Source organism: Procambarus clarkii, chromosome 22, assembly GCF_040958095.1.
Source record: "Procambarus clarkii isolate CNS0578487 chromosome 22, FALCON_Pclarkii_2.0, whole genome shotgun sequence".
NCBI lineage: Eukaryota > Metazoa > Arthropoda > Malacostraca > Decapoda > Cambaridae > Procambarus > Procambarus clarkii.
In genome coordinates, this window is record NC_091171.1 from 23,923,086 (window position 1) to 23,934,518 (window position 11,433).

The 11,433-nt window shown below is 46.5% G+C and overlaps 2 protein-coding genes across 2 annotated transcripts in view; both read right to left on the reverse strand.

The window, feature by feature from the left end:
- The window catches only part of LOC123760804 (mucin-2-like), a 57,385-nt gene extending 48,449 nt beyond the window's left edge, over positions 1–8,936 (reverse strand). The window contains exons 1-2 of the mRNA XM_069329116.1: positions 8,922–8,936; positions 5,717–5,847 (exon numbers count right to left, since the gene is read on the reverse strand). Of these exons, the coding sequence (XP_069185217.1) occupies positions 5,717–5,847; positions 8,922–8,936 (146 nt within the window). The remainder of the gene's footprint in view (positions 1–5,716; positions 5,848–8,921) is intronic.
- A 665-nt stretch (positions 8,937–9,601) lies between these two features.
- LOC138367455 (salivary glue protein Sgs-3-like) lies at positions 9,602–10,216 on the reverse strand. The gene has a single exon (XM_069329117.1). The coding sequence runs from the start codon at positions 10,214–10,216 to the stop codon at positions 9,602–9,604; it is 615 nt and encodes a 204-aa protein (XP_069185218.1).
- Between the last annotated feature and the right edge of the window lie 1,217 nt (positions 10,217–11,433).

Consider the following 11,433-nt stretch of genomic DNA (forward strand, 5'->3'; position numbering starts at 1 on the left):
CAGTGATAGTATCAAGCTCTGTACTGGGGCCGTTGCTATTCTTAACTTATATGAATGACCTAACAGCTCGTAAGCTCGTACGTGGCCATGTTTGTCAATGCAAAAAATAATGGAGTGTAAAAACAGAGGAGGATTGTAGAAAGTTACAGCAGGACCTCGATAGACTCCAGGAGTGGGCAGAGAAATGTCTGCGAATAATTCACACGACACAAGTGTAAAGTAATGAAGGTAGGCATAGGGGGGTAGAGGAGACCAGGAGGTATCTACACCATAATGGGAAGGCAACGACAGGAGTCGGTAAGATAAGAAAAAGATTTGGGCGTGGATATAATTCGAACGCTAACACGGAAGGCACACACAAAAACAGGGTAACATTGGCGGCATATGGGAAGGTGGCAAACATAAGAGCGTCTTTAAAAACCTAAATAAGGATATGTCAGAATGTGCAAATTAGCCCCGTTGAAGAGTAGAGGGGCATAATGAACAGAGCAACATGCAGTTCCATTAACAGTCCGTGGTGTAGTGGTAAGACACTCGCCTGGCGTTCCGCGAGCGCTATGTCATGGGTTCGTATCCTGGCCGGGGAGGATTTACTGGGCGCAAATCCTTAACTGTAGCCTCTGTTTAACGCAACAGTAAAATGTGTACTTCGATGAAAAAACGATTCTTCGCGGCGGGGATCGTATTCCAGGGACCTGCCCGAAACGCTACGCGTACTAGTGGCTGTACAAGAATGTAACAACTCTTGTATATCTCTCTCTCTCTCAAACATTGCGACCCCCAAGATACTTCAACACGCTCTCAGTGTTAAGGAGCATAACTTAGCTAATCTAAGCTTGATAAACCCCCCACAGAAGGATGCTTGATCAACAGGGTTTTGAATTCATGTCTGACTGCGAGCATCGGTGTCTTAACAGCCTGGTTGACCAGATCACTATCCAGGAGGCCTGGTTGAAACCGGGCCGCGGGGACATTAGTCCTAGGAACCACCTCTAGGTAAGTTATGCAGCATTGAGGAATAATCGACCTGTTTACGTTAGGACATGTTGCTGAGTTAGTTTTGGTCCAGAATTGTTGAAGTGAATGACTTTATCTTTAATAAATGAATGACTTTTATGAATTTTTTTATAATGAATAATAAAAGAAAGACTTTTCAATAATTATCGACAAAATGATGGAGGAAATTCGGCTTGTTATGCAAGTCTGCCTAAAAAGCATTACGCAAGGGAACATAAGCACGCACGCACGCGCGCACACAAAACACGTTTAACTAAAATATTGCTGTCGTCAGTGGACTTCTCTAACATTAGCGTGCAGCTGGCGCCGTCTATAAAACCAGCATCAAGATAATTTAAAGCAAGAGACTAGTAAGTTTCTGTGTGAAGACCGTCTGGAGGAGAATTGTGTTTGAGTGATGTTAGTGATTGACGCTAGAACTGTATATTGAGGCGGTGTACAAGTGTCTACCTTCTGGCAGTCACTCTCCAGCTCCCCTTACATGGTTATTGTGATGGTGGTGGGGGGTAGTAGTTATGGTGGGGTGTGGTTGTCATGGTGGGGTGTGGTTGTCATGGTGGGTGTGGTTGTCATAGTACCTGGATGGGGTTCTGGGAGTTCTTCTACTCCCCAAGCCCGGCCCGAGGCCAGGCTTGACTTGTGAGAGTCTGGTCCACCAGGCTGTTGCTTGGAGCGGCCCGCAGGCCCACATACCCACCACAGCCCGGTTGGTCCGGCACGTCTTGAAGAAAACTACCCAGTTTTCTCTTCAAAACGTCCACGGTTGTTCTGGTAATATTTCTTATGCTCGCTGGGAGGATGTTGAACAACCGCGGACCTCTGATGTTTATAAAGTGTTCTCTGATTGTGCCTATGGCACCTCTGCTCTTCACTGGTTCTATCCTGCATTTTCTTCCATATCGTTCACTCCAGTATGTTATTTTACTGTGTAGATTAGGGGCCTGGCCCTCCAGTATTTTCCATGTGTATATTATTTGGTATCTCTCTCTCGTCTCCTTTCTAGTGAGTACATTTGGAGAGCTTTGAGACGATTCCAATAATTTTGGTGCTTTATCGCGTCTATGTATGCCGTATATGTTCTCTGTATTCCCTCTATTTCAACAATCTCTCCTGCTCTGAAGGGAAAAGCGAGTACTAAGCAGTACTCAAGACGGGACAGCACAAGTGACTTGTGTAGTAGGATTGTTAATTAAAGTCTTCATGGGGTTGATTTTGTCTTGAAAGTTGTAAAAATGTCTAGTTTGGCCTGTAATTATCTTGTTGGTTGAGATTTTTGTCTTGTTTGATTTATCATCTCGGGTGACGGTTGTCCTGGTTGTTCTTTTATTGTCTTGATATACAATTAAGATGTTAATGAGTTTGTCAGATACACTGAAGTTCTGGTTGAAACTGAAGACTTCCCACATCCGGAGAAGGTCCACGAAGGCGTACCACGTTGTGTGGAGATGGCCCTAAAACTGTGTGGGAGACGGCGGACCAGCCGCGGGGGGCACCACAAGAGAGGTTTTTGATGCGGATAACGGCAGGTGTCGCTGGCGAGATGGACGGCTTGCGTAGCTCGACCGCCTCGGGCTCCCACGGTTACTGCTGTCAGCGTGAGAACTTGTCAATGTTGGCCCCCCCCCCCCCCCACCGCCGCCCTGGCTCGCTCCCCCCCCCCCCCACCGCCGCCCTGGCTCGCCCCCCCCCCCCCCACCGCCGCCCTGGCTCGCCCCCCCACCCCACCGCCGCCCTGGCTCGCCCCCCTAGACCCCCTCTCACTGCCGCCCTGGGCCCCCCTCAACGCCGCCCTGGCCCCCCCTCAACGCCGCCCTGGCCCCCCCTCACCGCCGCCCTGGCCCCCCCTCACCGCCGCCCTGGCCCCCCCTCAACGCCGCCCTGGCCCCCCCTCAACGCCGCCCTGGCCCCCCCTCAACGCCGCCCTGGCCCCCCCTCACCGCCGCCCTGGCCCCCCACCCCTCTCACCGCCCTGGTGGATGCTCACACGGCTCCGTCTCATCATTTAACATAACTTTCTCAACACTTCGCGTCCTTATAGCCCGGGCCGCCCATAACGTCGATCACTGCGCCCGTTACACATCTGTTTTCTAACTCCCAGTGGTCCTGCCTTAGTCTCCTCCACTCTCTCCCTACAAACAACTTGCCAGCGACCCACATCTCAATTTCGGCTGCACCCCCCCCCCCTCTCCTCAGAGGTAGCTTTATAAGAATTACAAGAAATTCATGAAAGGTAGAGAGATTGAGATTTGTGAGTGACTATAGTTGCAGCACTCTCTCCAGAGGCCCCCAGCCAGGCAGGGTGACACCGGCAGCATATATGTGATGCTGGCAAATATAAGAACATCATTTATAAACCTAAATGCTACTTGATTAGTGCCGGAGTTAAGTGGGTTAAGGTGTGATGACAGGTTGAAAGACCCGAGCCTCATAAACCTGGAGGACAGAAGAAACATAGGAGATATGATCACAGCATACAAGATGGAATAGACAAGATGAACAAAAACTGCCTCTTTAAATTAAGAGTAAATAGGACATGAGTAGAAGTTGCAAACACAAATGAGTAAAATAACAACATTATCCCACTCTGACCTAACCCCATTTAAGAACATAAGAACAAATAGATGCAGCTAAGGATATCTAAATTGGCCCCTACATGGTAGCTCTCATTCATAACCACTCATTCATAATTGGATAAGTTTAGATTTAGGTTTTAAGAAAGACTTTGGTAAATACTGGTTAAAAATGGAAATGCTCGTCCCCTGTACGGGTAGTGAACGAGTGCGATGCACTGAGAGAAGAGGTTGTGGAAGCCACCTCCTTCCACAAAGAACGACAGAATACTTCAACTATAACAACAGGTACAACCGGGCTAGCAGGCAGGGTATATATAGTCAGACCTCACTTCCCCATAGTTTACGGGCAATTCATGCCCGTGCCACCTCTTGGGTGGCTTAATCTTTATCAGTCAATCTTCCCCATAGTCACTGATAAGTTGACACATTCCCTGGCCTCCTTAAGCCCTACCCCTTACCCCCTACCCCTTCCCCCTAACCCCCTACCCCTTCCCCCTAACCCCCTACCCCTTCCCCCTAACCCCCTACCCCTTCCCCCTAACCCCCTACCCCTTCCCCCTAACCCTCTACCCCTTCCCCCTAACCCCCTACCCCTTCCCCCTACCCCTTCCCCCTAACCTCCTACCCCTTCCCCCATACCCCCTACCCTGGAAGGCAGATCAACCCGACATGAAGTCCATTTTCTGACCAGATGATTAGGGACAGACTAAGAGTGTTCCGTGTACTAGGTCTCCGGGGACACGGCAAAGTCCTCACTGGGGACCACAACAGCCAATCGGTAATGAGATTTGTAACTAAATATGGGCGTCTCGCTGTTTTGGAGAGGAAGCTTTTGTTATGCTTCTCGAGGTCACATCTCTCTTTTCTTTTCTTTTTATTAAATAATATACAATATAAAGATCATATTTACTTCAATTTACAAGGAAAAATGCTACATTTGTATATAGTTTATATGTCACATCGGCTAACTACTGGTCTTCCCACTGGGCGCGACCCACAACAGTAGTGTTGTTTACCAGTTTAGACTTGGGGGTTGTGGGATTGTTGTAAGCTGAAGTTAGACAAATATAAGTGAGGTATAAATAGGGGGGGGGGGGAGTCTCGCGTGGGCCAATTGTGACCTTCAGCAATTTCCTAACCATTTTTGTTTTGGTATGTGGTGGGAGTGGTCACCCATGGTGTAACGTGGGAGTGGTCACCCATGGTGTAACGTGGGAGTGGTCACCCATGGTGTAACGTGGGAGTGGTTGAGAGCGCCGTGGGAGTACAGCTCCCAGGCGTGGCTTCCACCATACTGTCACGCCCGTAGTTCGTTTAGCTAAACAAGTGACAATGTTGTGAAGCTTGATTGGCACTATGGCGAACTATGACGTTCAGTTCCTGAAACTATTGTGTGCCTCTGTAACCCTTTCCACCACCGCCCACGGGGATGGGTATGGGGTGCATGATAAAGATACGAGATGACTGCCACGCCACACATTGTTCCCCTGTATCTCTCTCTCCCACTGCCAAGGTCTACTCATCATCCTGCTGTCTATGCTGCGCCCTCACCATCATGTGCATCACCATCATGTGCATCACCATCATGCTCATCACCATCATGCTCACGTCTCTGCTGGTCCTGTTGTTGTCTCTGTGGATAAGATATTTTTCTTGCACAAGAGGCCCTACCACTTGGACTGGACGGTAGAGCGACGGTCTCGCTTCATGCAGGTCGGCGTTCAATCCCCCGACCGTGCACGAGTGGTTGGGCACCATTCCTTCCCCCCTTCCCCCCCCCCCGTCCCATGCCAAATCCTTATCCCTTCCCAGTTCTATATAGTCGTAATGGCCTGGCGCTTTACCCTGATAATTCCCTCCCTCTTACACAGTACAGTTTTACACGTACCTAAACTATCCCAAGCGAACGTATCATAATCTAATCCAGCCTAAATCAAGGATATGTATCCATGCTCGTACATGGGGAATTTATTCTTCCTTATGTGAGGGAATAAATTCCTTGTCAGGATGTAATTGTTTTCCAACCAAGAGTTACTTATTGTGGCTCGTGTTCCTTGCACCAGTTTGTTTTGGTTCCCCGTTGCTTCTGCACCTGCTTCCTCTATGGCCATTAGTGTTTTTGTTGCCTCTCTTTGTTCCATGATCCGCTACTGCTGCTGCTGCTGCTGCTGCTGTTGCTGCTGTTGTAGGCGTCTTCCTCTTGAAGATGTTGCTGATATTGCTCGCCGCTGTTGCTCTTCCTGGGCCCTGACTTGACCTGTGGATGAGATAACACAGGTGACACTTGTGTTTGTTGATTACGTACTAGTGCAAGAGTGGCGCTAATGTAGTAGTAGTTGTGGTAGTAGTAGTTGTAGTAGTAGTGGTAGTAGTAGTTGTAGTAGTAGTGGTGGTACTCTAGTGCTCGGTGGCACAAGAAACATGCTCAAGTTGCATAGGTCTTAAGAAAAAAAGAGAGGAAGAGATGCAGACTGGAACGGGAATGTCGTTCCCGTTCCATAGAAGGGTTGGACATGTGTATGAGTGGGATTGGGTGGTTGACCAGACCACACACTAGAAGGTGAAGTGACGACGACGTTTCGGTCCGTCCTGGACCATTCTCAAGTCGATTCTCACAATCGACTTGAGAATGGTCCAGGACGGACCGAAACGTAGTTGTCCTTTCACCTTCTAGTGTGTGGTCTGGTCAACATACTTTAGCCACGTTATTGTGACTCATCGCCTGAGATTGGGTGGTTATAAATAGGAGCTGCATCGTATGGTCCAATAGGCCTTCTGCAGTTACCTTTGTTCTTATGTTCTATGTTCCCTCTATAGACGAAGAAAGCGAATCGCGGAACAAATTGAGCCACACCTTATCTCAAGAACGACGAAGAAGGCAAGGTAGAGAAATAGAAACTATTGAACTGAAGTTACAAGATTCATATAAAATCCAGGACAGGCAGAGAGAGCAAAAGAAAAAAAATATCAGCGAAATAGAGAGAAATCCGAAAAACTTTTTCACTTATACAAAATCTAGAACATAGAAAAAAATTTGTATCGGGCCCCTGGGAAAGGGAGATGGAACTCTCATAGATGATATCAAAGAAATGAGCGAAATACTGAGGCAACGGTACGTGTCCGTTTTCTGTGAGTCATTAAACACTGAAGATTGATAACCTAACCTGTGTAGTGTAGTGTTACATAAGAACATAAGAACAAAGGTAACTGCAGAAGGCCTATTGGCCCATACGAGGCAGCTCCTATTCTATAACCACTCAATCCCACTCATATACTTGTCCAACCCGTGCTTGAAACAATCGAGGGACCCCACCTCCACAATGTTACGCGGCAATTGGTTCCACAAATCAACAACCCTGTTTAAGAACAAAGGTAACTGCAGAAGGCCTATTAGCCCATACGAGGCAGCTCCTATTCTATAACCACCCAATCCCACTCATATACTTGTCCAACCCGTGCTTGAAACAATCGAGGGACCCCACCTCCACAATGTTACGCGGCAATTGGTTCCACAAATCAACAACCCTGTTACTGAACCAGTATTTACCCAAGTCTTTCCTAAATCTAAACTTATCCAATTTATATCCATTGTTTCGTGTTCTGTCCTGTGTTGATACTTTTAATACCCTATTAATATCCCCCCGGTTATGTCCATTCATCCACTTGTAAACCTCTATCATGTCACCCCTAACTCTTCGCCTTTCCAGTGAATGCAACTTAAGCTTTGTTAATCTTTCTTCATATGAAAGATTTCTAATTTGGGGAATTAACTTAGTCATCCTACGCTGGACACGTTCAAGTGAATTTATATCCATTCTATAATATGGCGACCAAAACTGAACTGCATAATCTAAATGGGGCCTAACTAGAGCAAGATATAGCTTGAGAACCACACCAGGTGTCTTGTTACTAACGCTGCGATTAATAAATCCAAGTGTCCGATTTGCCTTATTACGAACATTTATGCATTGATCCTTTTGTTTTAAATTCTTACTAATCATAACTCCCAGATCCCTTTCGCAATCCGACTTCGCAATCACAACACCATCTAGCTCGTATCTTGTAACTCTATCATCATTACCTATCATCAAAGTTACCTAAGCGAATTCTTCATGGATGTGATACCAACATCAAATCATATATCAGTTGTCACCCTATCCCCACTGGATTTTGAAGGCGCCATAGACAGTATGCACTCTACACCAGGCCCTGTTTCTTGGAACTCCATATTAATCAAGAATTGTTAAAAAAAAAAACTATCGCAGGCCTTAAATGTTTTTTTGGAGACGGAGCTTAGATACAGGAGTTATCCCTGACATATTAACAGCAACATAAATTATACCACTCAATAAAAGAGGGAATAAACATTGGCCAAAAACTAAAGGCTGATAGCACTAACATCGCACATCATAAAAATCTTTGATTGCGCGCTAAGAAGTAAGATCACAAAATACATGGAATCACAGCATCTCCATAACCCTGGACAACATGGTTTCAGGACAGGGCGCTCTTGCCTGTCACAGTTGCTGGACCACTATGACATAGCCTTAGATGCGTTATAAGATTTAAAACCTTAGATGCCCTGGAATCCCTTAGATTTTCTTATCCCTTAGATAGGAAAAGGGAAAAGGGGGAATACCACCTCTGGCTGGAGGAAGGGGAACCATAGCCTCGGAGAAAAGCGCGCGCACACAACGCATTAGAGGGGATGTTTAGGTCATTTCCAATGCAGTTTTCCTTTTAGCCTACCGCCCTCTTATTGTGAAGTCTAATTTTTGTATTAATTGACGATAAGTCTAATTGTGACTCATTGTCAGTTTTATGACAATTGAATCACTTGTTATAAAATTATCACTGTCAATTTGATCTGTATTAGAATGACTTGTGTGTGGTAGTATTAGCCAGATGGGTTTGTTTTAGATAGATTTGTATGTTATATGGGTTTTGTGTTTGCATTAGGCAAAGTCGTAGCGCACAAATGAGGCAGTTCACACAAAATAACATTGGCAGCCGGATGGCACATTGCTGCAGGGTTGGTATTGCACGGTTGCCATACACCATTGCATAATTATCGCACAGGATTGTACAGCTCACCTACAGCATTGCGCGATTATCGTGCACTACACTGTTGTCATAGATCATTGCACAGGTGTGATTCCATATTGTGCAGTTGCCATATCTATTGCATGCCACACAACGCTGCTCGGTTGGCATATAATATTGCACGGTGTTTGTAGAACTCTGCATGACTGTCATAATTACAGTTGCCATACAAAATTGCGGGATTGCTATACACCATTGCACGGCTGCCACTCAACACTACAGGGTTACCAAACGACATTGCATGATTGCGATACACATGGTACGGTATTCATAAGATACTGATAAGTGTTTATTGCAAATCTCCCTCTTTGAGCTCGTGGCTCCATACCTAGAGCGGACTGTTACTCTAGGTGCCCTTCACTCTTAATGTCACCAACGGGGAGTGGTCACACACACCCGGTTATTTCCGTACCGAGATAACACAGCTTCTTGCAAGTGCAATTAAAGCCAAATTACACTGGTTAAGACAAGGGGGTCTTAACAGTTTACACGAACTTTCTTTTTTTTTGTGTGTGTGTGTTTGTGTGTGTGTGTGTGTGTGTGATGTCTGGCCTTAACAGGATCGCGTGGGTTTCCCTGCCAACGATCCTGTCAGGCTGCCATGAACCGTGTTGGAGCGTGAGGAACCACTCCACAGTTTAATGAGGGTAATCAGACACACCTCGATTACCCTTCGTGACGTCGTCTGGTGTGTGGTGGGTTTGTTGTGTTCCAGTGTGACTTCCAGTCCGGGATCTTGCCTCCTTCTAGTATGTGTGTGCTCTGCCCCCTGGACTCGTTCTGGACTCGTTCCTGGACTCGTTCTGGACTCGTTCCTGGACTCGTTCTGGACTCGTTCTGGACTCGTTCTGGACTCAGCTTTACGGATGGTAAAGTAATGTTTCACGGTGGTAAAGGAATATGGAATGTCATTGGAAACCTATGGCCAGCCGCTGAGGAGGTTGAGGCGTTGGTGGCCGTTTCCTGCAGAACTGTCCCGTTTGTGGCCGTTTCCTGCAGAACTGTCCCGTTGGTGGCCGTTTCCTGCAGAACTGTCCCGTTTGTGGCCGTTTCCTGCAGAACTGTCCCGTTGGTGGCCGTTTCCTGCAGAACTGTCCCGTTTGTGGCCGTTTCCTGCAGAACTGTCCCGTTGGTGGCCGTTTCCTGCAGAACTGTCCCGTTGGTGGCCGTTTCCTGCAGAACTGTCCCGTTGGTGGCCGTTTCCTGCAGAACTGTCCCGTTGGTGGCCGTTTCCTGCAGAACTGTCCCGTTTGTGGCCGTTTCCTGCAGAACTGTCCCGTTGGTGGCCGTTTCCTGCAGAACTGTCCCGTTTGTGGCCGTTTCCTGCAGAACTGTCCCGTTGGTGGCCGTTTCCTGCAGAACTGTCCCGTTGGTGGCCGTTTCCTGCAGAACTGTCCCGTTGGTGGCCGTTTCCTGCAGAACTGTCCCGTTGGTGGCCGTTTCCTGCAGAACTGTCCCGTTGGCAGCCTTTGTTGTCGTGGTCTCTGGCGTCTGGTCATTGTATTTTGAGATCGTTTGGACATTTACAATGCGTTATTTGTTATAGATGTATTATTAACAAATCGACAAGGGCCGTGATGAGGGTTCGAACCTACACACGGGATGTTCTCAGTTGTGTGGATTTGTTCATTTGATATATCACGCTATTGGGATTGGTGTGTGCATTGATGATGCATTATTGTTCTAAGATTAAATAAAGCAAAAATGGTGGTGTTCTTTTAATCAATTTTGACCGTCTCTCAGGGAGACGTTTTCATATATATACCAAGATGGTGTTGATTATTTTGACTTTAGTAATGATATGTTTGACTTATGTCACGTGTAAATTATTTATGAACATTTTTGTATTTGTTTCATGGTTGAGATAAAGTAAACAACTTTTTGTTTTTTTTACCCGTTGTGCTTGCATGGTGGCTGTTGCAAGGTGCTTAGTGCAGTCGTGCTGTCAACATCTGCATCATCTGCTTGCATGGTGGCTGTTGCAAGGTGCTTAGTGCAGTCGTGCTGTCAACATCTGCATCATCTGCTTGCATGGTGGCTGTTGCAACGTGCTTAGTGCAGTCGTGCTGTCAACATCTGCATCATCTGCTTGCATGGTGGCTGTTGCAAGGTGCTTAGTGCAGTCGTGCTGTCAACATCTGCATCATCTGCTTGCATGGTGGCTGTTGCAAGGTGCTTAGTGCAGTCATGCTGTCAACATCTGCATCATCTGCTTGCATGGTGGCTGTTGCAAGGTGCTTAGTGCAGTCGTGCTGTCAACATCTGCATCATCTGCTTGCATGGTGGCTGTTGCAAGGTGCTTAGTGCAGTCGTGCTGTCAACATCTGCATCATCTGCTTGCATGCTGACTGTTGCAAGATTTTTATCGTAGTATAAATATGCTTTAAGAGTGAAAAACTGGTGAACGATTAGATATATGTAACGGTTTATACCCATGTCGCCCAAGATGTGTAGGGATGTGCACAACATATAATAATAATAATAATTAATAATAATAATAATAATAATAATAATAATAATAGATTACAAATATTACACAGTAGGAGATTACAATGTTTAACACTAGTGGGATGTAACTGAAACCTTCGCTTCCTCAGCTAAGGGAACTTTGCCTGATACATTCGACTACATTTTTTTTAACACATTAAGTACATTGCATTAGTGCAGCTGACTTAGACTATATGAAGGGGGAGTACAGTGTGTCAAAAAGCTAGCTACGTGATGCTAAAAAATCCCCATC

What these genes read in the sequence shown, in the direction of transcription:
- LOC138367455 (XM_069329117.1), bottom strand. Translation starts at nt 10,216, where the DNA reads ATGTCCAAACGATCTCAAAATACAATGACCAGACGCCAGAGACCACGA.